At 36.7% G+C, this 27,888-nt stretch overlaps 1 protein-coding gene across 1 annotated transcript in view; it reads right to left on the minus strand.

The window, feature by feature from the left end:
- LOC142355284 (Fanconi anemia group D2 protein-like) overlaps positions 1-27,888 on the minus strand; it is a 100,565-nt gene that overhangs the window by 25,433 nt on the left and 47,244 nt on the right. Inside the window, 6 exon segments of the mRNA XM_075407493.1 lie at positions 9,911-10,148; positions 10,790-10,946; positions 18,692-18,855; positions 18,858-18,912; positions 19,412-19,744; positions 20,838-21,031. Coding sequence (XP_075263608.1) covers positions 9,911-10,148; positions 10,790-10,946; positions 18,692-18,855; positions 18,858-18,912; positions 19,412-19,744; positions 20,838-21,031 — 1,141 coding nt within the window.

The raw sequence follows: 27,888 nt of genomic DNA on the forward strand, positions 1-27,888 counted from the left end.
GAGCAATTCTTGCAACGCGGGTTGTTTTATATTCCTGTGTGTTTTGGGGACGAAAAATGCTAATCCTTTATATTAAACGCGTGAGCTCTAAAGTTGGAAAAGATTTTTGCGAGTTTAAGGGACCTCTCGAAGCGCATGTTTAAGAGCCGCATTAACAAGCATGTTTAAGCGAACATATCCTGGGACAAAAGACTGTCCGTCAGGCGCAATTACCACGAGGCTATGAGGGCGTTAAATAAGCTCGCCCAGAGCGGGGATTTATTGTCATGTGTACTGCGTTTTTTAATTGTTCCTTAACGAATTTTGATGTATTTATTATAAACTTGTTTTTCTGCAAAGCTTTAGCTTTACAGATTCTGCGCTATTCTGGAAAACTCTTAGCTCTCAAATAAGTTTTTCACTTTTTGTGTTTGCGTGACTTCAAATGCTCGCAATCTGAAATATGTTAATTAATAAGATAACAGCTGTTGTGAGAATGAGATGTTTGTGGTGGTTATAGCGTAGTTGGTAAGGAGGACTTATTCTGAGGGTCGAGGGTTTAAAACCGTGTCGAGTACCTTCCGTTTTGTAGAAAAGAGATTTTCTGATCAACTTCATGCCACCTGTTAATCGAGAGCAATTCTTGCAACGCGGGTTGTTTTATATTCCTGTGTGTTTTGGGGACGAAAAATGCTAATCCTTTATATTAAACGCGTGAGCTCTAAAGTTGGAAAAGATTTTTGCGAGTTTAAGGGACCTCTCGAAGCGCATGTTTAAGAGCCGCATTAACAAGCATGTTTAAGCGAACATATCCTGGGACAAAAGACTGTCAGTCAGGTGCAATTACCACGAGGCTATGAGGGCTTAAAATTATGCTCGCCCAGAGGGAGGATTTACTGTCATGGGTACTGCGTGTTTTTTAATTGTTCCTGAACGAATTTTGAGGTATTTATTACAAAATTGTGTTTCTCTGCAACGTTTTAGCTTTACAGATTCTGCGCTATTCTGGAAAACTCTTAGCTCTCAAATAAGTTTTTCACTTTTCGTGTTTGCGTGACTTCAAATGCTCGCAATCTGAAATATGTTAATTAATAAGATAACAGCTGTTGTGAGAATGAGATGTTTCTGGTGGTTATAGCGTAGTTGGTAAGGAGGACTGTTATTCTGAGGGTCGAAGGTTTAAAACCGTGTCGAGTACCTTCCGTTTTGTAGAAATGAGATTTTCTGATCAACTTCATGCCACCTGTTAATCGAGAGCAATTCTTGCAACGCGGGTTGTTTTATATTCCTGTGTGTTTTGGGGACGAAAAATGCTAATCCTTTATATTAACCGCGTGAGCTCTAAAGTTGGAAAAGATTTTTGCGAGTTTAAGGGACCTCTCGAAGCGCATGTTTAAGAGCCGCATTAACAAGCATGTTTAAGCGAACATATCCTGGGACAAAAGACTGTCAGTCAGGTGCAATTACCACGAGACTATGAGGGCTTAAAATTATGCTCGCCCAGAGGGAGGATTTACTGTCATGGGTACTGCGTGTTTTTTAATTGTTCCTGAACGAATTTTGAGGTATTTATTACCAAAATTGTGTTTTTCTGCAAAGTTTTAGCTTTACAAATTCTGTGCTATTCTGGAAAACTCTTAGCTCTCAAATAAGTTTTTCACTTTTTGTGTTTGCGTGACTTCAAATGCTCGCAATCTGAAATATGTTATTTGATAAGATAACAGCTGTTGTGAGAATGAGATGTTTGTGGTGGTTATAGCGTAGTTGGTAAGGAGGACTGTTATTCTGAGGGCCGAGGGTTTAAAACCGTGTCATGTACCTTCCGTTTTGCAGAAATGAGATTTTCTGATCAATTTCATGCCACCTGTTAATCGAGAGCAATTCTTGCGACGCGGGTTGTCTTAAATTCCTGTGTGTTTTGGGGACGAAAAGTGCTAATCCTATATATTAAACGCGTGAGCTCTAAAGTGGGAAAAGATTTTTGCGAGTTTAAGGGACCTCTCGAAGCGCATGTTTAAGAGCCGCATTAACAAGCATGTTTAAGCGAACATATCCTGGGACAATAGACTGTCAGTCAGGTGCAATTACTACGAAGCTGTGACGGCTTAAAATTATGCTTGCCCAGAGGGAGGATTTACTGTCATGTGTACTGCGTGTTTTTTAATTGTTCCTGAACAAATTTTGAGGTATTTATTATAAACTTGTTTCTCTGCAAAGTTTTAGCTTTACAGATTCTGCGCTATTCTGGAAAACTCTTAGCTCTCAACGAAGTTATTCACTTTTTGTGTTTGCGTGACTTCAAATGCTCGCAATCTGAAATATGTTAACTGATAAGATAACAGCTGTTGTGAGATGTTTGTGGTGGTTATAGCGTAGTTGGTAAGGAAGACTGTTATTCTGAGGGTCGAGGGTTTAAAACCGTGTCGAGTACCTTCCGTTTTGTAGAAATGAGATTTTCTGATCAACTTCATGCCACCTGATAATCGAGAGCCATTCTTGCAACGCGGGTTGTTTTATATTCCTGTGTGTTTTGGGGACGAAAAATGCTAATCCTATATAATAAACACGTGAGCTCTAAAGGGGGAAAAGATTTTTGCGAGTTTAAGGGACCTCTCGAAGCGCATGTTTAAGAGCCGCATTAACAAGCATGTTTAAGCGAACATATCCTGGGACAAAAGACTGTCAGTCAGGTGCAATTACCACGAGGCTATGAGGGCTTAAAATTATGCTCGCCCAGAGGGAGGATTTACTGTCATGGGTACTGCTTGTTTTTTAATTGTTCCTGAACGAATTTTGAGGTATTTATTATAAACTTGTGTTTTTCTGCAAAGTTTTAGCTTTACAGATTCTGCGCTATTCTGGAAAACTCTTAGCTCTCAAATAAGTTTTTCACTTCTTGTGTGTGCGTGACTTCAAATGCTCGCAATCTGAAATATGTTAATTGCTAAGATAACAGCTGTTGTGAGAATGAGATGTTTGTGGTGGTTATAGCGTAGTTGGTAAGGAGGACTGTTATTCTGAGGGTCGAGGGTTTAAAACCGTGTCGAGTACCTTCCGTTTTGTAGATATGAGATTTTCTGATCAATTTCATGCCACCTGTTAATCTAAAGCAAATCTTGCGACGCGGGTTGTCTTATATTCCTGTGTTTTGGGGACGAAAAATGCTAATCCTTTATATTAAACGCGTGAGCTCTAAAGTTGAAAAAGATTTTTGCGAGTTTAAAGGACCTCTCGAAGCGCATGTTTAAGAGCCGCATTAACAAGCATGTTTAAGCGAACATATCCTGGGACAAAAGACTGTCAGTCAGGTGCAATTACCACGAGGCTATGAGGGCTTAAAATTATGCTCGCCCAGAGGGAGGATTTACTGTCATGGTTACTGCGTGTTTTTTAATTGTTCCTGAACGAATTTTGAGGTATTTATTATAAACTTGTGTTTTTCTGCAAAGTTTTAGCTTTACAGATTCTGCGCTATTCTGGAAAACTCTTAACTCTAAAATAAGTTTTTCACTTTTTGTGTTTGCGTGACTTCAAATGCTCGCAATCTGAAATATGTTAATTAATAAGATAACAGCTGTTGTGAGAATGAGATGTTTGTGGTGGTTATAGCGTAGTTGGTAAGGAGGACTGTTATTCTGAGGGTCGAGGGTTGAAAACCGTGTCGAGTACCTTCCGTTTTGTAGAAATGAGATTTTCTGATCAATTTCATGCCACCTGTTAACCGAGAGCAAATCTTGCGACGCGGGTTGTCTTATATTCCTGTGTGTTTTGGGGACGAAAAATGCTAATCCTATATATTAAACGCGTGAGCTCTAAAGTTGAAAAAGATTTTTGCGAGTTTAAAGGACCTCTCGAAGCGCATGTTTAAGAGCCGCATTAACAAGCATGTTTAAGCGAACATATCCTGGGACAAAAGACTGTCAGTCAGGTGCAATAACTACGAAGCTATGACGGCTTAAAATTATGCTCGCCCAGAGGGAGGATTTACTGTCATGTGTACTGCGTGTTTTTTAGTTGTTCCTGAACGAATTTTGAGGTATTTATTATAAACTTGTTTTTCTGCAAAGTTTTAGCTTTACAGATTCTGCGCTATTCTGGAAAAGTCTTAGCCCTCAACTAAGTTTTTCACTTTTTGTGTTTGCGTGACTTCAAATGCTCACAATCTGAAATATGTTAATTGATAAGATAACAGCTGTTGTGAGAATGAGTTGTTTGTGGTGGTTATAGCGTAGTTGGTAAGGAGGACTGTTATTCTGAGGGTCGGGGGTTTAAAATCGTGTCGAGTACCTTCCGTTTTGTAGAAATGAGATTTTCTGATCAACTTCATGCCACCTGTTAATCGAGAGCAATTCTTGCGACGCGGGTTGTTTTATATTCCTGTGTGTTTTGGGGACGAAAAATTCTAATACTGTATATTAAACGGGTGAGTTCTAAAGTGGGAAAAGATTTTTGCGAGTTTAAGGGACCTCTCGAAACGCATGTTTAAGAGCCGCATTAACAAGCATGTTTAAGCGAACAAATCCTGGGACAAAAGACTGTCCGTCAGGTGCAATTACCACGAGGCTATGAGGGCGTTAAATATGCTCGCCCAGAGGGGGGATTTATTGTCATGGGTACTGCGTGTTTTTTAATTGTTCCTGAACGAATTTTGAGGTATTTATTATAAACTTGTGTTTTTCTGCAAAGTTTTAGCTTTACAGATTCTGCGCTATTCTGTAAAACTCTTAACTCTCAAATAAGTTTTTCACTTTTTGTGTTTGCGTGACTTCAAATGCTCGCAATCTGAAATATGTTAAATGATAAGATAACAGCTGTTGTGAGAATGAGATGTTTGTAGTGGTGTTTGCGTAGTTGGTAAGGAGGACTGCCATTCTGAGGTTCTAACCCGTGTCGGGTACCTTCATTTTGAAGACATGAGAAATTCTAATCAACTTCATGCCGCCTGTTGTTCGAGAGCAATTCTTGCGACGCGAGTTGTTCTATATTCCTGTGTGTGTTTTGGGGATGAAAAATGCGAATCCTATCATTTAAACGCGTGAGCTCTGAAGTGGGAAAAGTTTTTTGCGTGTTTAAGGGACCTCTCGAAGCGCATGTTTAAGAGCCGCATTAACAAGCATGTTTAAGCGAACATATCCTGGGACAAAAGACTGTCAGTCAGGTGCAATTACTACGAAGCTATGACGGCTTAAAATTATGCTCGCCCAGAAGGAGGATTTACTGTCATGTGTACTGCGTGTTTTTTAATTGTTCCTGAACGAATTTTGAGGTATTTATTATAAACTTGTTTTTCTGCAAAGTTTTAGCTTTACAGATTCTGCGCTATTCTGGAAAACTCTTAGCTCTCAACTAAGTTTTTCACTTTTTGTGTTTGCGTGACTTCAAATGCTCGCAATCTGAAATATGTTAATTGATAAGATAACAGCTGTTGTGAGAATGAGATGTTTGTAGTGGTGTTTGCGTAGTTGGTAAGGAGGACTGCCATTCTGAGGTTCTAACCCGTGTCGGGTACCTTCCCTTTTGAAGACATGAGAAATTCTAATCAACTTCATGCCGCCTGTTGTTCGAGAGCAATTCTTGCGACGCGAGTTGTTCTATATTCCTGTGTGTGTTTTGGGGATGAAAAATGCGAATCCTATCATTTAAACGCGTGAGCTCTGAAGTGGGAAAAGTTTTTTGCGTGTTTAAGGGACCTCTCGAAGCGCATGTTTAAGAGCCGCATTAACAAGCATGTTTAAGCGAACATATCCTGGGACAAAAGACTGTCAGTCAGGTGCAATTACTACGAAGCTATGACGGCTTAAAATTATGCTCGCCCAGAAGGAGGATTTACTGTCATGTGTACTGCGTGTTTTTTAATTGTTCCTGAACGAATTTTGAGGTATTTATTATAAACTTGTTTTTCTGCAAAGTTTTAGCTTTACAGATTCTGCGCTATTCTGGAAAACTCTTAGCTCTCAACTAAGTTTTTCACTTTTTGTGTTTGCGTGACTTCAAATGCTCGCAATCTGAAATATGTTAATTGATAAGATAACAGCTGTTGTGAGAATGAGATGTTTGTAGTGGTGTTTGCGTAGTTGGTAAGGAGGACTGCCATTCTGAGGTTCTAACCCGTGTCGGGTACCTTCCCTTTTGAAGACATGAGAAATTCTAATCAACTTCATGCCGCCTGTTGTTCGAGAGCAATTCTTGCGACGCGAGTTGTTCTATATTCCTGTGTGTGTTTTGGGGATGAAAAATGCGAATCCTATCATTTAAACGCGTGAGCTCTAAAGTGGGAAAAGATTTTTGCGAGTTTAAGGGACCTCTCGAAGCGCATGTTTAAGAGCCGCATTAACAAGCATGTTTAAGCGAACAAATCCTGGGACAAAAGACTGTCAGTCAGGTGAAATTACCACGAGGCTATGAAGGCGTTAAAGTATGCTCGCCCAGATGGAGGATTTATTGTCTTGGGTACTACGTGTTTTTTATTTGCTCCCGAATGAATTTTGAAGTATTTTTTTTATAAACATGTGTTTTTGTGAAAGTTTAAGGTTTACAGATTCTGCGCTCTTCTAGAACACTTAGCTTTCAACAAAGTTTTTTACGCTTTACTTTTTGATTTTTGTGTGATCTCATATGCTCTTAATCTGAAATATGTTTATTGAGAAGATAAACACGATTGTGAGAAACGGTGGTTTTTAGTTGTTATAGCGGAGTTGATAAAATGGAGGGCTGCTAAGGTGAACTTTGAAGTATTTTTCTATTGCCATTATCCATAAAAGTGCTATAAAACTAAGTTTTGAGCAAGTAGTGTTAGTCGTATTGTCTAATTTTCCAATTTTATAGTAAAAATCAGTCGCAATTTAGCACAATGATCAACCGCTCTCCAGTCGTAACATGTTTTATGGGTTCTTAATCTTGCAACCTAGCATATATGCGTTTTGAGACGCGCTTTACCATGATATTTAAGCGCCTCATAAAAACCTTAACTTCTTTTCAGCCTTCTATTCGTGTAAATGATTATCTTTTTATGGTTTTACGGGCCTGCTAGTTGCTTCAAATTGCCCCTCCCCTTTGGTCATATACTTTCCCATACACTTTCCGATAAACTTTCAATTTGCATGCAATTGATATTTTTCTTTTATCTGAAACCTCATAACTCAAATTCTAACTGAGAACCCGTTGTTTTAACGCTGAAAGTTATCCAAGTCATGTGATTTCACTACAGCCAAGTAATTCGCAAACTTATCATATCTGTACAATAACGAATTTTTACTATCTAAGCGCCAATATTGCTTCAGAAGCGAATGACTGTAAAAACGGTTCAATAATGGATTCATTGTTTATAAAAACCTTTTTAATAAAATATTCTCTTCACGAAACGGGTAAAATTATGAAAACAACAACTTAATCATTTCACGTCAAAAGATAGAATTTTATAAAGAGTGAATCATTCATTGAAGCGTGACTTGAAAGTATGCTCGCTCAGAAGATTATTTACAGTCTAGGGTACAACGTATTTTTTAATTGCTCATAAACGAAGTTCGAATTACTCATTGTAAACGTGTACTTTTCTGCAAAAATTTAGTTTCATAGATTCTGAGCTATTCTACTTTCAACTCTTCTGTCAACCAAGTTTTTCAGGCTTTACGTTTCGATTTTTTCGTGTTCTCAAGTGCGCTCAATATAAAATATGTTCATTGATACGATAAGAGCGATTGTGAGAAATGATGATCTGTAGTGGTTATCGCGCAATTGGTACGATGGAGGACTGCTATTCTGAGGTTTGAACCCGTGTCGGGTACCTTCCCTTTTGTAGATATGAGAATTTCTAATCAACTTCATGCCGCCGCTAGGAGAGTTGTTCTATATTAAATTCTTGCGACGCGAGTTGTTCTATATTCCTGTGTGTTTTGGGGATGAAAAATGCTAATCCTATCAATTAAACGAATGTGCTCTTCAGTGGGAAAAATTTTTGAGTGTTTAAGGGGCCTCTCGACACGCATGTTTAAGAGCCGCTTTAAGAAGCATGGTTAAGCGAACAAATCGAGAGGTCGATGACCTAAAAGGCTCAAAGTAGATGCGTGAGAACCGAACCTGGGACAAAAGACTGTTAGTCAGATGCAGTTACCACGAGATTATGAAGGCTTAAAAATATGCTCGCCCAGAGGGAGGATTTACTGTCATGGGTACTGCGTGTTTTTTAATTACTCCTGAATGAATTTTGAGGTATTTATTATAAACTTGTGTTTTTCTGCAAAGTTTTAGCTTTACAGATTCTGCGCTATTCTGGAAAACTCTTAGCTCTCAACTAAGTTTTTCACTTTTTGTGTTTGCGTGACTTCAAATGCTCGCAATCTGAAATATGTTAATTGATAAGATAACAGCTGTTGTGAGAATGAGATGTTTGTGGTGGTTATAGCGTAGTTGGTAAGGAGGACTTATTCTGAGGGTCGAGGGTTTGAAACCGTGTCGAGTACCTTCCGTCTTGTAGAAAAGAGATTTTCTGATCAACTTCATGCCACCTGTTAATCGAGAGCAATTCTTGCAACGCGGGTTGTTTTATATTCCTGTGTGTTTTGGGGACGAAAAATGCTAATCCTATATATTAAACGCGTGAGCTCTAAAGTGGGAAAAGATTTTTGCGAGTTTAAGGGACCTCTCGAAGCGCATGTTTAAGAGCCGCATTAACAAGCATGTTTAAGCGAACAAATCCTGGGACAAAAGACTGTCAGTCAGGTGAAATTACCACGAGGCTATGAAGGCGTTAAAGTATGCTCGCCCAGATGGAGGATTTATTGTCTTGGGTACTACGTGTTTTTTAATTGCTCCCGAATGAATTTTGTGTTTTTCTGAAACTTTTAGCTTTACAGATTCTGCGCTCTTCTAGAACACTCAGCTTTCAACTAAGTTTTTTACGCTTTACTTTTTGATTTTTGTGTGATCTCATATGCTCTTAATCTGAAATATGTTTATTGAGAAGATAAACGCGATTGTGATAAACGGTGGTGTTTAGTTGTTATAGCGCAGTTGATAAAATGGAGGGCTGCTAATAAGAAGCTTGAAGTATTTTTCTATTACCATTATCCATAAAATTGCTATAAAACTAAGTTTTGAGCAAGTAGTGTTAGTCGTATTGTCTAATTTTCCAATTTTATAGTAAAAATCAGTCGCAATTTAGCACAATGATCAACCGCTCTCCTGTCGTAACATGTTTTATGGGTTCTTAATCTTGCAACCTAGCATATATGCGTTTTGAGACGCGCTTTACCATGATATTTAAGCGCCTCATAAAAACCTTAACTTCTTTTAGCCTTCTATTCGTGTAAATGATTATCTTTTTATGGTTTTGCTGGCCTGCTAGTTGCTTCAAATTGCCCCCCCCCCATTTTGGGCATATACTTTCCGATATACTTTCAATTTTCATGCAACTGATATTTTTCTTTTATCTGAAACCTCATAACTCAAATTCTAACTGAGAACCCGTTGAGTTAACGCTGAAAGTTATCTAAGTCATGCGATTTCACTAGAGCCAAGTAATTCGCAAACTTATCATATCTGTACAATAACAAATTTTTACTATCTAAGCGCCAATTTTTTGCTTCAGAAGCGAATGACTGTATAAACGGTTCAATAATGGATTCATTGTTTAAAAAACCTTTTTAATGAAATTATTCTCTTCACGAAATATTGGTCAGCGAAGATCAATTTATCAAAAAATTTCTCATTCCCCAATAAAAACAACTTCATAAAATTAGCACATAATTGGACTTTCGTTGATTTGAATACTTTTTTACGAGCGAATGCAGAAACAAATCAAAAACGGGTAAAATTATGAAAACAACAACTCAATCATTTCGCGTCAAGTGATTGAATTTTATAAAGCGTGAATCATTCATTGTGCCTATTTGTGCTCGAGGTCAAAATCGCGACAAACAAATTTCAAAATCACCTAAAGATTGTTTTTGTTGTTTCCTGATTGGAGCACATATTGGCGACCAGGTGCACTATGATCTCCTGTCGAGTGAAAGATTCGCTGCAAATGAAGAAACCAACAGCGTATTCAATAGTGAACTGTTTCATGCTTGCATCCGGTTGATCCAACAACCCAGCCAGAAGGTCCAGCAATGTTAGTCTGTAAAGTTTGGTTACTTCGCTGAAGCTGGCCATTGTGTCTCTGAACAGGGACCCTGAAACACTTAGCTGCTTAATGATGTTCAGTTTCCAACCAGAGGACTAGAAATGCTTAATAATAGTAAATGGGCCACTAAAACTTTGTGAAAATGTTGGGAGAAAATGACCGAATTTGATATACAACTTAAAATGTGGCTCTCCGGAAAATGAGGATTTTAAAACGCGTTTAGAGCGTTTTAAAAAGAGCAAGCTACCAAAACAAAAATTGTTACTAAGCTACAACTGTTAGGATTCTCACAAAATGTAACTAAGTTCTTGATCAAAACAGAAGTGTTGAGAATTTTCCACTTGCAGTTGTTAATATTTTTATAGGGAGATGTCAATTTATTAAACATTATAGTTTAGTTTAATTTTGAAATTAGTTTACAGAGTGATCTAGATAATGTAACTGATTGACGGAAGGGTTATACTTCTTTCTACCCCGATTCATTTAACCCCACAAATTTTAACACATCATTTAACCCCTCTATCATTTCATCCCGCCAATTAGCAGTCGACATTAAAGACATGTTTTGTCATAATTGAGTGGATAAATTAATCCCACGTTCGATTGTGATAGTTTCATATCAAGTCCCAAAGCGGGACACCGACGGAAGTTACCTTTTCCGTAAAGGAAAAAAGATAATAAGTCGACTACCTTTGAGTTGTGATGTCTTGAGAAGCTGTTTTACAATCACATCCAGTTTTTTGGGCATAATTTCCAGCTCATTCATGATGACAGCCACCACTAAATCCAGCATCACCAGTCTGCTCTTCTTGTCTTCCAATATGTAAAGCCACGCTTTGCTAAGACCCTATAACAGATCTGGCAACATAATGACTACAGTAAGGAACTGTACTTAAACTTCTCGTCCTCATTGGCACTGAGAGGTTTCTCCCTGAAGCTTGGGGCCGCTCTCGGCTGCAGATGCATCCTCTTTCCATGATGTTTTTTGGTTGTTTTCTTTTTAAATATTTACGTAATAATTGACGTGCTTGTGCTTAGTTCTGTGCATTAATATTGATTTATTTCGAAATTGTGTTTTATTATTATTGTGTTTTTATTATTCAACAAGTGCCTTACTGGCTTTCTGATCGGTCCAGTCTTGTAGGAGTTTGTATTGGATTTTATTGATTTGATGTAATTTTCCCTGTATACAATGCAAGACGAATTCAATTATTATTAATGGAGCATTTAAACAATCGACATTCCCCAACCACGAAACCTAAGCGTGCGTCGAACGAATTGTCCCCAAACGACTGAGGAAGGGAAGGAGTTGTGGCTTTGCTAGCAGCTAGCTTAAACTAAAGTTAGTTCAAGAGTTTCTTCATTCTTCAACAGAGTTGTGCACAGGGTTGAATGTACGCCCAACCTGTTCTCCCTTCGTCAGACCAATTTCCTGTGCCCTATCAGTACATATGAAGACCACAGACCGTAGCCTGCAAGTAAGCATTGAACTATTTATTAGTCTTACATGGAATTTCGCTTACATATTACGCACCATCAGCGCAGAAAGCTGGCATCAAACCTTGATAAGATTTAGAGGGACCTGATTCTATCATTAATTGTAAATAAGCTTAATTGTGGCAACATCATTACGACGCAGAGGTATACCCAAATCGTCACGGGTAGATATGCCCGATGCGTGTATCTCGTGTTCGTTTTTACTATGTTAATACATTGAAAGTGGAACGATATTGCGGAAAATAGCTACTTTAGCAAAAACCGGCAAAATGGAAGGGAAATTAGAATCCCGTGTTCGCAAAAGTGTCCTAATCCTAGCCGCGAAATACAAGTAAACTTTATAAACTATTTTTTGCACGGCTCGTATCACGCATCTGCTCCACTTATGTATCGATTTTTCGCACGCAATATAGCTCGATTTCATATATAATCCGCAATTAGGCCTAACTTAATTATTACTTATTTAATTAAGCCTAACTTATTACTACTAGTAGTACTTTATTACTACTTTATTACTACAAATAGTACTTTATTACTACTTATTACGGTGTCCTGTTTTTTCACCCCTATTGTTTTAACCCCCTATATTTTAACCCCGATTTTTTAACCCCTACATCATTTAACCCCTCAATTATTTAACCCCTATATTGTTTCAACCGGATTTTAAGCTTCCTATAATTGAGGATAATTAAGCCTAAATTAATTCTATTTTAATTAATGGAGATTAAAATTGGGGTGAAACGACTGAGGTGTGAACATACTTTTCACACCTCAATCATTTCACCCCGATTTTAATCTGTAAATTCATGGATCATAATTGTCAGGGACATAGAGCTAACGACACAATAGTTTAATGCAAAACTAACAATTAGCGAATTAGTTATCTCAACTAATCCTTAATGGGGCAATTAAGAGCAATTGAAAAGTGGATGGAACTCAAGAACATTTCTTGTTTTATTGCATTTTGAATTCAGCATGATAACTGCCGACTTTGAGTTTACTATTTCTTCAAAAAACAAAGAACTATTGGCTGTAGAAGGCCATGAGTTTTATGTTGAAAGATTAAATAAGTTTACCACTGCTTGGAATTGCTCAAAATATCAAAGTTACAAGTGCCGCGTTTCCGCTTTAACACAAGATGACCAACTTATTCGCGTGAACGGTGATCACAATCATAGTGCTTCGATTGGAAAGCCGGCCACACGAAAATTTATAAAAGAGATTAAAGCCCTGAGTGAAAATCTAACACCCGCAGCAGCCGTAGCTTCCGCAATTTTACCAGTAACTGACGTTCTCTCGACCCAGTATGCGTTGCCGTCAAAACCAAATTTAATACAAACCTCGCAGCGCTTGAGAAAGGTTATACAAACAGTGTTAATTCATGAGCCATCGGACCGGCATTTTGATATACCTGATAAGTTTCAAGAGTTTTTGCGGTATGATAGCGGAAAAGATGACCACGAGCGTATTTTAGTTTTCGAAGATCCCTATGTGACATCGGTTCTCGAAAGCTCCAAGTTTTGGCTTGGGGATGGAACGTTTAAACTATCGCCCAAAAACTTCTATCAAATATACACCCTTCATGTATATGTTCTCGGTATTGCCCCTGCTTGTTTATATGCCCTCCTTCCCAACAAAACGGAAAAAACGTACAGCCGATTACTTGATGCCTTAGACACCTTTGCCCCAGATTGTAAGCCGGATAAGATTCTGTTGGATTTTGAAATTGCCCATATTAATGCCTTTCAAAAACATCATCCAGCTTCAAGGTTGTCGGGCTGTTATTTCCATTTAACTCAAAATTTTGTTAGAAAAATTGGAGAACTTGGACTAAAAAAGCTAGTGTCAGAAAATCATGAAGTGGCCCTGGCGCTTAAAATGATCCCTGGTCTAGCTTTCGAAAAAAATGAGCAAATGTTTTGAATTGATTGTTGAGGAAATAACTTATGTGACGGATCAGCAGAATTTAGATAGCTTCGTTATTGAGAAAATAGACGGGCTTTGTTTATATTTCCAAACAAATTATATCAAGCGTCCACTATTGAACCGTCCTGCCACATTCCCCCCACAAATATGGAATCAAAGAGACGCAGCCATTGAGGGAATTGCCAGAACAACCAATGCTGTTGAGGGCTGGCATTATGGGATACAGGCCTTATTCAGCGGATCCCATCCCGAATTTGGAAACTTTTGACTAATTTACAAAATGACGCTGTGGTGCAAAAATTAAATTTTGAATGCCTCATCCGGTCACAAATTCCCAAAGAAGTATGAGAATTTGAAAGGGAAAGTGCAAAACTTGATGCAAATTTACAGGGATGAAACTGATATTCATTTTTTCAGGGCTATTGCCAGTTTGACTTTGTTGTGTATTTATTGTGTATTTTATTGTGTTTGTTTTTGTGTTAATTTAAATTCGAAATCCATCTTAATATTTTTGAGTTGGCGCACTCCTTGCGTCCTCGCGGAGTTACGTCGAAGCCTCATATCGTGACTCATTAGGGAATTTGATCCCGGGCGTAAACCCTATGATGGGATCCCTAATTGGGAACACAGTTTTGCAACATTTAGATAAGAAGCTTGCACAGCGTAGCTGCTAGCAAAAATATCAATCTGGATTTCATTGGAAATTCTGTTAAATACACGGTTGAATTTTGTTTTGAATTGCTATTTTATGCCTGCTCAGAAAGTAGGTTTTAAAATTTAGCTTACATCTTTTCATTTGAAAAGTACCGGTTCTTCCGTCTTCTAGACTAGGACAGTTTTTGAACTTTTTTGATTCAAATCAAAGTGCAACATAAAAGAGGTCAGACTTGTCAAGTGTTCTTTTTCGATCAAAGGCATTGTTCTAAAAAGCAGTCTCGTCATTATTCGTTGATTTGAAACAAACGCAAGCTGTTCAATGCCGCACTGTTGAAGGTCAGTAGTTTTGTGTTATTTAAGTCCTTTGAACTTTAGCTTTGCTAATTGTTCTTTTGGATGCCGAAATAGATAAAAGATTTCAGTGTTAAACCGATTCGGGGTGAATAAATTGCGGGGTTAAATGACTGAGGGGTGATTATATACGGGGTTAAATTATAGGGGGTTAAATAAATCGGGGTGAAAAGAAGTAGAACCCTTATTACTACTTATTAGTACTATTTATTACTACTTATTAAAATTGGCCAGTCCCACATTGATATACAAAGCTTTTGATGTGTTTTTGAGGTTGCATGTAATTAAAGCAGTTTTTGAGGTTGCATGTATTTAAAGCTTCAATTAAATCTTCGTTAAAGTGCTTATTGCATGCTCAAAATCCGCGCGAATAATAGATACCTAAATTGAGCGGAAACTAGCTACAAGATTCGTTACCTACTTTTCGCACCGAATGTTCTTTTATTTCGCAAAATTGGCGGAACCCCTTTTGCGAAAAGTAAGATACAAAGGATGTCTCCTAATCCCATTGTATGTATCTAATTTTCGAGCCAATTTTACTAAGGCGGAAATTTTGGGGTATACCTCTGCGTCGTAATGATATTCAATATCAAACTCAACGTGAAGATATTGAGGACAGTAGACCCCTGAAGTGGCCACAAAGATGACAGTCGCTAGATAGCAGTTTGTTGTCTCTACAAGAAACCTCAACAGAAACAGGTAACACTTGAAATAGAAACCAACTAATATCGAACGGATAGCTCTCGAAGGACAGTCGGTGGATCAAGTTAATTCAGAAGTGACGAGGGGCGCAAGAGTTTCACAAAGCGGCTTCAAATGCTGTTAAAGGCTTTTATTAGAAATTTGTCTCAAACTGCCACCAATCAACTGCACAAAATGGTGACTGAAGAAAAAATTTAGGTCGATCAAAGCGTAAGAAATCAAACAAGAAAAAATCGCTCGGAAAATCAAATCAATCAAACAACTAAAAATCTACTTAAACAGCTCATGCATAAACTTCGTTCGCATAAACAGTAAAATTTTAACAGTCTTTTTTGAACGAAACAATCAATGCAAAAAACAATCAGGTCAGATCGCGAGACAATAACTGCGATAGCTTCATAGATCTGTGGTCTGAAAATACAAATAGAAAAAAAGAAATCACAGTTGAAATCGATTCAACTAAATAATGTTTGCTAAAATCAATTCGACACACATGCATAGATACACACACCCACGCGCGCGCAGACCCACACACAAACAGACAAACACGCACGCACGTACACCCACACACACGCAAACACAACACACACCAAAGCACAATGCACGCACAATAACGCACACAAACAGTCACACATAAACGCACACAAACTCACAAACAAACACACACACACACATACACACACACACACACACAGAGAGAGAGAGAGAGAGAGAGAGAGAGAGAGAGAGAGAGAGAGAGAGAGAGAGAGAGAGAGAAGAGAGAGAGAGAGAGAGAGAGAGAGAGAGAGAGAGAGAGAGAGAGAGAGAGAGAGAGAGAGAGCTAGAGAGGGGAAAAAAGAAAACCTGAATGGAAGCGAGAGTGACATTTGTTTGTTACAAAAATCGTGACGGAATAAAAAACAAAGCCAGAACAATTCCGAAGAGACTTCAAAAAACTAAAGATCAGACTATCCTGATAAAAACTACAAAGCCACGCACATGTCCGAAAAAGCCCAAATAATTAACTAACTGAAATCCAAATTTATTATTCACTTTTTGCTCATCAAAAAATAAAGCTTTGTTCAAAAATTCGGAACCAAAATTTAGCTTATTTAAGCCTGAAACTTATTCAATTGTCCCTAAACAACCACTCTCGAAGTCGCCTTTGTTATCAAATGACTTGCCGACTAAAAATCTACATACTCATATATCAAAAAGAGAAAAATTTAAGCAGTGACGTTATTGTATCAACAAAAAAATTGAAGAGCAAGTAGATTGTGTTTCACAAAATGTACAAAATGAGTCTTATGGAGACATGGAGAAATTTTAAAAAAAATTCTAGTAAAGATCAAAAACAACCAAAAATATGATGGATAAAAACATATGTTCGAGAACGACGACAGGGTTTCAAGACTCTTTCAGAAACTCAAAAATATGTGACTAACGTCGGTCGAATTGCTCTCAAACGACCGGCAAGCGGTTGGCTTCTGGTAGTACCCCGCCAGGGCTTAGAGGTGCCAGCATTGTAGCATTGACACCGGGGGGGGGGGGGGGGGGGGTCAAGCGAGGGCGAGTCAAAATTTTAAGATTAAGAACAGCCCTTTAACACCATGAAATTGTCTCCTCCTTGTTTTGGTGAATCCAATTCTTTGTATCTAGTCAGGAGTACGACTCTAAGAGCCCTTATTGCCCTCCTGGCGTTACCTGTTTATCCCGATTTTGAGGTCGAAGAGTCAAATGAGTCAGAAGAAAAATCGGTCACGCAAAAAATCGCCTAAAAAGGCCAAAGGACTAATATAATTGCCAGAAACATCGTTTGAGAGCAATTAATAAGGCAAGCTTCAATAAGCTCACAGACATTTCTATTTTTAAAATTGTAAAAGAAATAGCAAATTATTGTCAAATTTCATAGAAAAGCTATGTACCTTCAAAACATTATTCAATTTGAAATAGACAGTGCCTAAACGAACGACTTCAAATAACCTTATCAAATAAATTTAAAAAAAAAACAAAACAAACGGCTAAAAATTAGCCTCAAAATCAGCAAAAAATTAAAAAAAAACCTTCAAATTAGCTTTAAATTCACTTTGCTAAACAAAAGGCATCAAACTCTAATAAAGGCTGAATTTCATTACTTTAGTATACCATAACATTTTAAACGACACAAAAAAATTTAGCAAAAAATAATAGCTGCCAAGTTTTTTTTTTTTTTTAAACAACAAAAACCAAATCTGTACGTGAATAGAAAAATTGCTCGCTGTGCAGTTTTTTTCATGCCTGTATTTCTCACTCTGTTTGAAAACGTATGAACAAAACAATCGCTCTCTCAAAATAACCAGGTACGAACAAGTAGTACGAACAAATAATCACCCTTAATACCCTCCTGGCGTTGCCTGTTTATCCCCATTTTGAGGTCAAAGTCAAATGAGTCAGGCAAAAAAATCGATTAAGCGAAAAATTGCATAAAAAACCACATGACTAATATAATTGCCAGAAACTTTGTTTGAGAGCAATCAGTAAGGCAAGCCTCAATAAGTTCACAAACATCTCTATTTTAGAAAAAAAAATTAAAAAAATTGCCATGTCAAATTTCATAGAAATACTATGTACCTACAATACTTTATTCAATTTGCAGCAGACAAAGCCTCTGAGAACGACTTCAAAAATTTTATATAGTAAATTTTTATCAAGAAATAAAGCAATACAATGGGCCAACAATTAGCCCTAAAATCAGCAAAAAATTAAAAGCCGTCAAATTAGCTTTTAATTCCCATTAATAAATAAAAGGCTTCAAACTCTAAAAATGGCTCAACACCATTTCTTTAGTTAAACCATAACCTTTTAAACAACAAAAAATTTTAACGAAAATTTAAAGCTAAGTTTTTTTGTTTTAAACAAAAAAAACAAAGCTGCACATGAACAGAAAAATTGCCCGCTTTGCAAATTTTTTTTCATGCCTACGTTTCTCACTCTGTTTGAAGAAATACGACCAAAATAACCACTCTCTCTTCTCAGTTCTTCCATTTTGACCACCGAAACAACCTTTTCAAACTTCATTTACCCCTTATACGTGTTATTGCTCGCTCTCTTATCCAACAAAGAAACAAAACCATAACAACTCTTCGAGTCGTAAAAACACAGCACCTCAAAATAGTACTTTCAAAGTGCTTGAATTCTAAAAAAAACAGTTAGTGCCGCAATAATGTACATTGAAAAATGGCCATTTTGATAGTCATTTTCGCGTCTGGAATTATTCGAACGTTCGCTTGCATTGTAATTTTATGAGGAAATCCTATACCAATTGAAGCGTCGACAATTTCATATCGTACTTATGTCTTAAAACAGCTATGAATATAGAGATTTATTCAATTTTTCAGTGAAAACCAATGAACATATGAGTATGTCGAACGTTTGCTTGCATTGCAATTCTATGAGAATTACTACACAAGACTGCGTTGCTGCAAAAAAATTCAAACTCACCCTAGAATGGATCATCTGCAGGTGAAGAACAGTTATGAGGCTAGTAGATGAAGAAGGTGTTGATCTTTGCTGAGAAAAGCGAGAATATTGAGATGATTGTGTGTTCCTTTCTGACCCTTTCTGAGAGGTTAGCTTGCTAACATCAACTGAGCTCCTCACTTGTGAATTGCGTCAAACGTATCCTGTGCATTGCCAGTCATAGAGCCGCTTTCCAGCAAAAACTTCACTGAAAGACACAAAACAGCAAAACTATAATTCAGTGACCATATATGGCTGAAAATTAAGCGTTCCCTTATTTAAAACTTTAAACAGGGAGTAAATTCTTGTCTATTGGATTAAAAGCGGAAATTTTAAGAATTCAAAATTTGAAATTTTTTTGGTTATTTTGACTGTGAAAGCCTCTCATATGGAAAGATTGACCTTAATCTTTCAAGATTGTTGCATAAATCTGGAAGATAAAGACCGCCTTGAAAAATTTAATTGCGATCGCACGATCCTACATGATTGCTTTTAAGAAACATGCCAAATCCTACTAGATTAATTTCAGTATTCGAATCTTAACCCGAAGTTGATTAAACTGTTGAGATATCATCAAAGCACCCATTTTGGTTTGCTCTTATACCAGTACAATTCGAATTTCAGTTTTTTGATAAACAACAAACAATTTTTAATTCAACTTTTAACTAAACGAATTACTCTTTAAGATACTGACAATCAAACAAACCAAGTAGGAGGAAGTTGCGAAGAAGTACAATCCGCCAGCTTATCGCAAACATCACATCGAAGCCTCATTTGGGTTTCCACCGAAATTCCACTCAATCCACTCACGACTTCCACAATATCCGCATACAATTCATCGTTTCCACTTGTTCCATCAAGCAGCGAGTCAGCTATGACGTCATGGTGAGATTTGTCCACAGCTAGCACTGTTATACACTGTAACATCGCTCTTTTCAAATCTGAATTGAAGAACATGCATCTCTGGGCTAGTTTGACGCTGATCGGCTGTTCCCAGGGTTTGGTTTTGAAACACCTATTCAAAATCAATGTTTGCTTTAATATCCGTACAATTATGATATCAGATTTAATGATTAGACTCGAAGCCGCCGTGCCCTCACTTGACAGTCATTGGTCTCATCATCTTAGTCAAACACAAACAATTTTTTCATGCATAAAATAAATGCCGAGCGATTTCTAGAAAAACCGAAACGATCATAATACAGATAAACGACCACACGCAAATGTCCCGATAATGTATGTATTTCGTAAATATTAGTTCAACTTTTATCAGGCTATGCAAATTATTATCAATGCAACAACACTCCGTTGTTTGCTCAGGTTGACTAACTAAAGGAAAATTAAGTTTCTTTCCTTCGTTGCCCGAACCCCTCCTCTCCCCCCCCCCCCCCCCCCCACCCAAAACACACCGTGAGCCAACTTATTATTATGCGTTCATCCTCAGCCCCATCTTTTATTAAGTTTAAGTTCATATTTATTCAACTATGGGAGTTTATTTTCGTATTTTCGCATTAAAAAATTTAAAAATATTAAATTAAAATTACTAAATGTTATTAAAAATGGATAGTTTATTCGGAAGTGACTGAATTCCTTCAACCTTTTTTTTAACGCACATTACTTGCGAAAGAGCACCTTTATACTAACTGAATAAGTTTCTTGATCGGATCCCCCCCCCCCCCCCCCCCCCCACCTCTACCCCCTCAGTATTTTTGCATACCACAGTTTAAATTATAATTTGACACATATCCAAACCTTTGTGCTTATTACAGAGCCCAATTGCACGTCCGGTTAAACAAAATCTATTCACTGAGCCTTGAGGGATGACACATCGTAGAGGGTAAAGGTAAAATAAACCCCATTTTGCAGGTCCCAGAGTGTTAGGTCAACTTTGCATTTTGATTGATGTAGAAAATATCCATTTTGTCAGCAATTTAAAAACGGGGCGGATTTAGGTTTGGAACGAAAAAAATGAGGTAAAACGTTGCTGCATACACCCAGAAAAGGCAGTTGAAAAATTTATTTTTTGTATTTTAAGAGTATTTAGAGGAGGGAAAACCGGAAAAGATTACACTTTAGTTTTGTTCTCGGGGGTTGGGGGGTGGGGTGGGCAAAAGACTCAAGCCTCCACCTGTATTACCCACATGAAGTGATTGATAATCAGTTGTGGGATGGAATATGCTTTGTTGTTCATGGCAGATTGGAAGGTGACCGACTGTGTGCTGCTTGTTGTTCGATAGTATGAAGAAGAAGAGTTCTGAGAACTTGATTGTGAGAATTGCCCAACACGGGATTGAGAGTTACTCCACGTAGAATATTTATCTTCTAAACAACAAAACAATTTTCACTCATGATGGTTGTTTATCAAAAAAAAATCAGATAAATTGGGTACACTCTAAAAAATGTCTAGGTAAATTTACCTGCAACGTTTGCAGGTAAGCAAAATTGCAGGTAACATTACCTGCAAAATTACCTGCAAAAAAATGATGCGTGCAAGTTACCTAGAATACGTTACCTAGAATTTACCTGCAAACTCAAACAACAAAATTATATTAAGTATGTAGCTATAAGTGAAAAAAACATCTTAAAAAATTTTATTGAAGTTTAGATAATATTCCTCAATGGAAGATTAGAAGGAAACAAAGTCAGTCCGAGCAGAAAACTAGAAAAATTCAGCAAAAATTAAAATGCCCTATATCATCTATAATCCTTGCTGTCGGTAACCAGTTTTTGGCGTGCTCCTCTTGAATTTTCATTTTGTGTTTACATGGCTAAAACTGAGTGTTCAGATAATAAGGGGTGGGAAAGTATTGTATGAAATTGTGACCACATATCCATTATTTTCCTCTGTATTTTCTCTTGCGGTTTTAAAAAAGACCATTTTGCGATCTTCAAAAAGCTATCCATCGACCCCAAAAACATCTCTGTCAAAACTGACAACAAGGTTAGTAGCTATCGGTAACCTATCAGACTAAGTGAAGAACCATCAGATATTGTCCAACAACTTCACAACCAAACTTTATATGTTCAATGTCGAGAATCGTTATTCAAAGCAATCTGATTAGCAAAACGCAAAAATAAATGTTTATAAGCGCAAAATCAAACAGAAAAACCTTCAAATGAGAAACAAGAGACAGTTTTGGGCCATGAAACCAGTTTTGAGATGAATAGAATGTATCCGCTTAGCAAAACTTTTTCGAAGCACAAAATTGGTTTTTGGGGAAACTTGGATCATTTAGGTAAACGTCTACTCTCTAATGCGTTAAATAGGGATAACTTGCCACGTAAACAAAACTAATAATGTGGGTATGAATCTCGTTGTTTGAACTTGAGGTTTGAAAAGGTGTCAAACCACAAAAAACGTTGAAAAATAAAATCACTCTGATTGAAATCTACGAACAGTTTCCATTATATTCTATAAAGAGAAGTGCGCATGGTTGCCAGTGGAAGTTGAATTTGGTGATCATCTCATAAACTTGACACTGTACTTGTTCAACAAAAAAATTATTATAGCCCAAAAAGTGGAAGGAAAAATGATGTAGAAAGTTGTGACCACAGATCCATTATTTTTCTCTGTAATTTCTCTTGCGTTTCAAAAAAGACCATTTTGCGATCTTCAAAAAGCTATCCATCGACCCAAAAACATCTCTATCATAATTGACAAAAATGTTAGTAGCTATTGGTAACCTATCAGGCTAAGTGAAGGACCATCAGATATTGTCCAACGACTCCACAACCAGACTTTATATGTTCAATGTCGAGAATCGTTATTCAAAGCAATCTGATTCGCAAAACGCAACAATAAATGTTGATAAGCACAAAATCAAACAGCTAAACTTTCAAACGAGAAACAAGAGACAATTTTGGGCCACGAAACCAGTTTTGAGATGAATAGAATGTATTCGCTTAGCAAAACTTCTTCGAAGCAGAAAATTGGTTTTTGGGGTAATTTGGATCATTTAGGTAAAAGTCTACTCTCTAATGCGTTAAATAGGGATAACTTGCCAAGTAAACAAAACTAATAATGTGTTTATGAATCTCGTTAATTGAACTTGAGGTTTAAAAGGTGTCAAACCACAAAAAACGTTGAAAAATAAAGTCAGTCTGATTGAAATCTACGAACAGTTTCCATTATATTCTATAAAGAGAAGTGCGCATGGTTGCCAGTGGAAGTTGATTTTGGTGATCATCTCATAAACTTGACACTGTACTTGTTCAACAAAGAAATTATTATAGCCAAAAAAGTGGAAGGAAAATGATGTAGAAAGTTGTGACCACAGATCCATTATTTTTCTCTGTATTTTCTCTTGCGGTTTTAAAAAAGACCATTTTGCGATCTTCAAAAAGCTATCCATCGACCCAAAAACATTTCTCTCATCATTGACAACAATATTAGACGCTATGGGTAACCTATCAGACTAAGTGAAGGACCATCAGATATTGTCCAACGACTCCACAACCAAACTTTATATGTTCAATGTCGAGAATCGTTATTCAAAGCAATCTGATTCGCAAAACGCAAAAATAAATGTTTATAAGCACAAAATCAAACAGCAAAAGCTTCAAATGAGAAACAAGAGACAGTTTTCGGCCATGAAACCCGTTTTGAGATGAATAGAATGTATTCGCTTAGCAATACTTTTTCGAAGCAGAAAATTGGTTTTTGGGGTAATTTGGATCATTTAGGTAAAAGTCTACTCTCTAATGCGTTAAATAGGGATAACTTGCCACGTAAATAAACCTAATAATGTGCTTTTGACTCTCGTTGTTTGAACTTGAGGTTTGAAAAGGTGTCAAAACACAAAAAACGTTGAAAAATAAAGTCAGTCTGTTTGAAATCTACGAACAGTTTCCATTATATTCTATAAAGAGAAGTGCGCATGGTTGCCAGTGGAGGTTGAATTTGGTGATCTTCTCATAAACTTGACACTGTACTTGTTCAACCAAAAAAATTATTTTAGCCCAAAAAGTGGAAGGAAAATGATGTAGAAAATTCTGAACACATATCAATTAATTTTCTCTGTATTTTCTCTTGCGGTTTCAAAAAACACCATTTTGCGATCTTCAAAAAGCTATCCATCGACCCAAAAACATTTCTCTCATAATTGACAACAATATTAGACGCTATAGGTAACCTATCAGACTAAGTGAAGGACCATCAGATATTGTCCAACGACTCCACAACCAAACTTTACATGTTCAGTGCCGAGAATCGTTATTCAAAGCAATCTGATTCGCAAAACGCAAAAATAAATGTTTATAAGCACAAAATCAAACAGAAAAACCTTCAAATGAGAAACAAGAGACAGTTTTGGGCCATGAAACCAGTTTTGAGATGAATAGAATGTATCCGCTTAGCGAAACTTTTTCGAAGCACAAAATTGGTTTTTATGGAAATTTGGATCATTTAGGTAAACGTCTATCTCTAATGCGTTAAATAGGGATAACTTGCCACGTAAACAAAACTAATAATGTGGGTATGACTCTCGTTGTTTGAACTTGAGGTTTGAAAAGGTGTCAAACCACAAAAAAAAATGAAAAATAAAGTCAGTCTGATTGAAATCTACGAAAAGTTTCCATTATATTCTATAAAGAGAAGTGCGCATGGTTGCCATTGGAAGTTGAATTTGGTGATCATCTCATAAACTTGACATTGTACTTGCTCAACAAAAAAATCATTATAGCCATAAAAGTGGAAGGAAAATGATGTAGAAAGTTGTGACCACAGATCCATTATTTTCCTCTGTATTTTCTCTTGCGGTTTAAAAAAAGACCATTTTGCGATCTCCGAAAAGCTATCCATCGACCAAAAAACATCTCGGCCATAATTGACAACAATGTTAGTACCTATCGGTAACCCATCAGACTAAGTGAAGGACCATCAGATTTTGTCCAACGACTCCACAACCAAACTTTATATGTTCAAAGTCGAGAATCGTTATTCAAAGCAATCTGATTCGCAAAACGCAAAAAAAAATGTTTATAAGCACAAAATCTAACAGAAAAACCTTCAAATGAGAATCAAGAGACAGTTTTGGGCCATGAAACCAGTTTTGAGATGAATAGAATGTATTCGCTTAGCAAAACTTTTTCGAAGCAGAAAATTGGTTTTTGGGGTAATTTGGATCATTTAGGTAAAAGTCTACTCTCTAATGCGTTAAATAGGGATAACTTGCTACGTAAACAAAACTAATAATGTGTTTATGAATCTCGTTGTTTGAACTTGAGGTTTGAAAAGGTGTCAAACCACAAAAAAGGTTGAAAAATAAAGTCAGTCTGATTGAAATCTACGAAAAGTTTCCATTATATTCTATAAAGAGAAGTGCGCATGGTTGCCATTGGAAGTTGAATTTGGTGATCATCTCATAAACTTGACACTGTACTTGCTCAACAAAAAAATCATTATAGCCAGAAAAGTGGAAGGAAAATGATGTAGAAAGTTGTGACCAGAGATCCATTATTTTATTCTGTATTTTCACTTGCGGTTTAAAAAAAGACCATTTTGCGATCTCCGAAAAGCTATCCATCGACCCAAAAACATCTCGGTCATAATTGAGAACAATGTTAGTACCTATCGGTAACCCATCAGACTAAGTGAAGGACCATCAGATTTTGTCCAACGACTCCACAACCAAACTTTATATGTTCAAAGTCGAGAATCGTTATTCAAAGCAATCTGATTCGCAAAACGCAAAAAAAAAATGTTTATAAGCACAAAATCAAACAGCAAAACCTTCAAATGAGAAACAAGAGACAGTTTTTGGCCATGAAACCAGTTTTGAGATGAATAGAATGTATTCGCTTAGCAAAACTTTTTCGAAGCAGAAAATTGGTTTTTGGGGTAATTTGGATCATTTAGGTAAAAGTCTACTCTCTAATGCGTTAAATAGGGATAACTTGCCACGTAAACAAAACTAATAATGTGTTTATGATTCTAGTTGTTTGAACTTGAGGTTTGAAAAGGTGTCAAACCACAAAAAACGTTGAAAAATAAAGTCAGTCTGATTGAAATCTACGAAAAGTTTCCATTATATTCTATAAAGAGAAGTGCGCATGGTTGCCATTGGAAGTTGAATTTGGTGATCATCTCATAAACTTGACACTGTACTTGCTCAACAAAAAAATCATTATAGCCATAAAAGTGGAAGGAAAATGATGTAGAAAGTTGTGACCACAGATCCATTATTTTCCTCTGTATTTTCTCTTGCGGTTTAAAAAAAGACCATTTTGCGATCTCCGAAAAGCTATCCATCGACCCAAAAACATCTCGGTCATAATTGACAACAATGTTAGTACCTATCGGTAACACATCAGACTAAGTGAAGGACCATCAGATTTTGTCCAACGACTCCACAACCACACTTTATATGTTCAATGTCGAGAATCGTTATTCAAAGCAATCTGATTCGCAAAACGCAAAAAAATAATTGTTTATAAGCACAAAATCAAACAGCAAAACGTTCAAATGAGAAACAAGAGACAATTTTGGGCCATGAAACTAGTTTTGAGGTGAATAGAATGTATTCGCTTAGCAAAACTTTTTCGAAGCAGAAAATTGGTTTTTGGGGTAATTTGGATCATTTAGGTAAAAGTCTAATCTCTAATGCGTTAAATAGGGATAACTTGCCACGTAAACAAAACTAATAATGTGTTTATGACTCTCGTTGTTTGAATTTGAGGTTTGAAAAGGTGTCAAACCACAAAAAACGTTGAAAATTAAAGTCAGTCTGATTGAAGTCTACGAACAGTTTCCATTATATTCTATAAAGAGAAGTGCGCATGCTTGCCAGTGGAAGTTCAATTTGGTGATCATCTCATAAACTTAACACTGTGTTTGTTCAACAAAGAAATTATTATAGCCAAAAAGTGGAAGGAAAATGATGTAGAGAGTTGTGACCACAGATCCATTATTTTTCTCTGTATTTTCTCTTGCGGTTTTAAAAAAGACCATTCCACGATCTTCAAAAAGCTATCCATCGACCCAAAAACATCTCTCTCATAAATGACAACAATGTTAGTAGCTATCGGTAACCTATCAGACTAAGTGAAGGACCATCAGATATTGTCCAACGACTCCACAACCAAACTTTATATGTTCAATGTCGAGAATCGTTATTCAAAGCAATCTGATTCGCAAAACGCAAAAAAATAATTGTTTATAAGCACAAAATCAAACAGCAAAACGTTCAAATGAGAAACAAGAGACAGTTTTGGGCCATGAAACCAGTTTTGAGATGAATAGAATGTATTAGCTTAGCAAAACTTTTTCGAAGCAGAAAATTGGTTTTTGGGGTAATTTGGATCATTTAGGTAAAAGTCTACTCTCCAATGCGTTAAATAGGGATAACTTGCCACGTAAACAAAACTAATAATGTGTTTATGACTCTCGTTGTTTGAATTTGAGGTTTGAAAAGGTGTCAAACCACAAAAAACTTTGAAAAATAAAGTCAGTCTGATTGAAATCTACGAACAGTTTCTATTATATTCTATAAAGAGAAGTGCGCATGGTTGCCAGTGGAAGTTGAATTGGGTGATCATCTCATAAACTTGACACTGTACTCGTTCAACAAAAAAATATTATAGCCAAAAAATGGAAGGAAAATGATGTAGAGAGTTGTGACCACAGATCCATTATTTTTCTCTGTATTTTCTCTTGCGGTTTTAAAAAAGACCATTTTACGATCTTCAAAAAGCTATCCATCGACCCAAAAACATCTCTCTCATAATTGACAACAATGTTAGTAGCTATCGGTAACCTAACATACCAAGTGAAGGACCATCAGATATTGTCCAACGACTCCACAACCAAACTTTATATATTCAATGTCGAGAATCGTTATTCAAAGCAATCTGATTCGCAAAACGCAAAAATAAATGTTTATAAGCACCAAAACCAAACACCAAACGTTCAAATGAAAAATAAGAGACAGTTTTGGGCCATGAAACTAGTTTTGAGGTGAATAGAATGTATTCGCTTAGCAAAACTTTTTCGAAGCAGAAAATTGGTTTTTGGGGTAATTTGGATCATTTAGGTAAAAGTCTACTCTCTAATGCGTTAAATAGGGATAACTTGCCACGTAAACAAAACTAATAATGTGTTTATGACTCTCGTTGTTTGAATTTGAGGTTTGAAAAGGTGTCAAACCACAAAAAACGTTGAAAATTAAAGTCAGTCTGATTGA

This window comes from Convolutriloba macropyga, chromosome 2, assembly GCF_964194025.1.
Source record: "Convolutriloba macropyga chromosome 2, txConMacr16.3, whole genome shotgun sequence".
Lineage (NCBI taxonomy): Eukaryota > Metazoa > Xenacoelomorpha > Acoela > Convolutidae > Convolutriloba > Convolutriloba macropyga.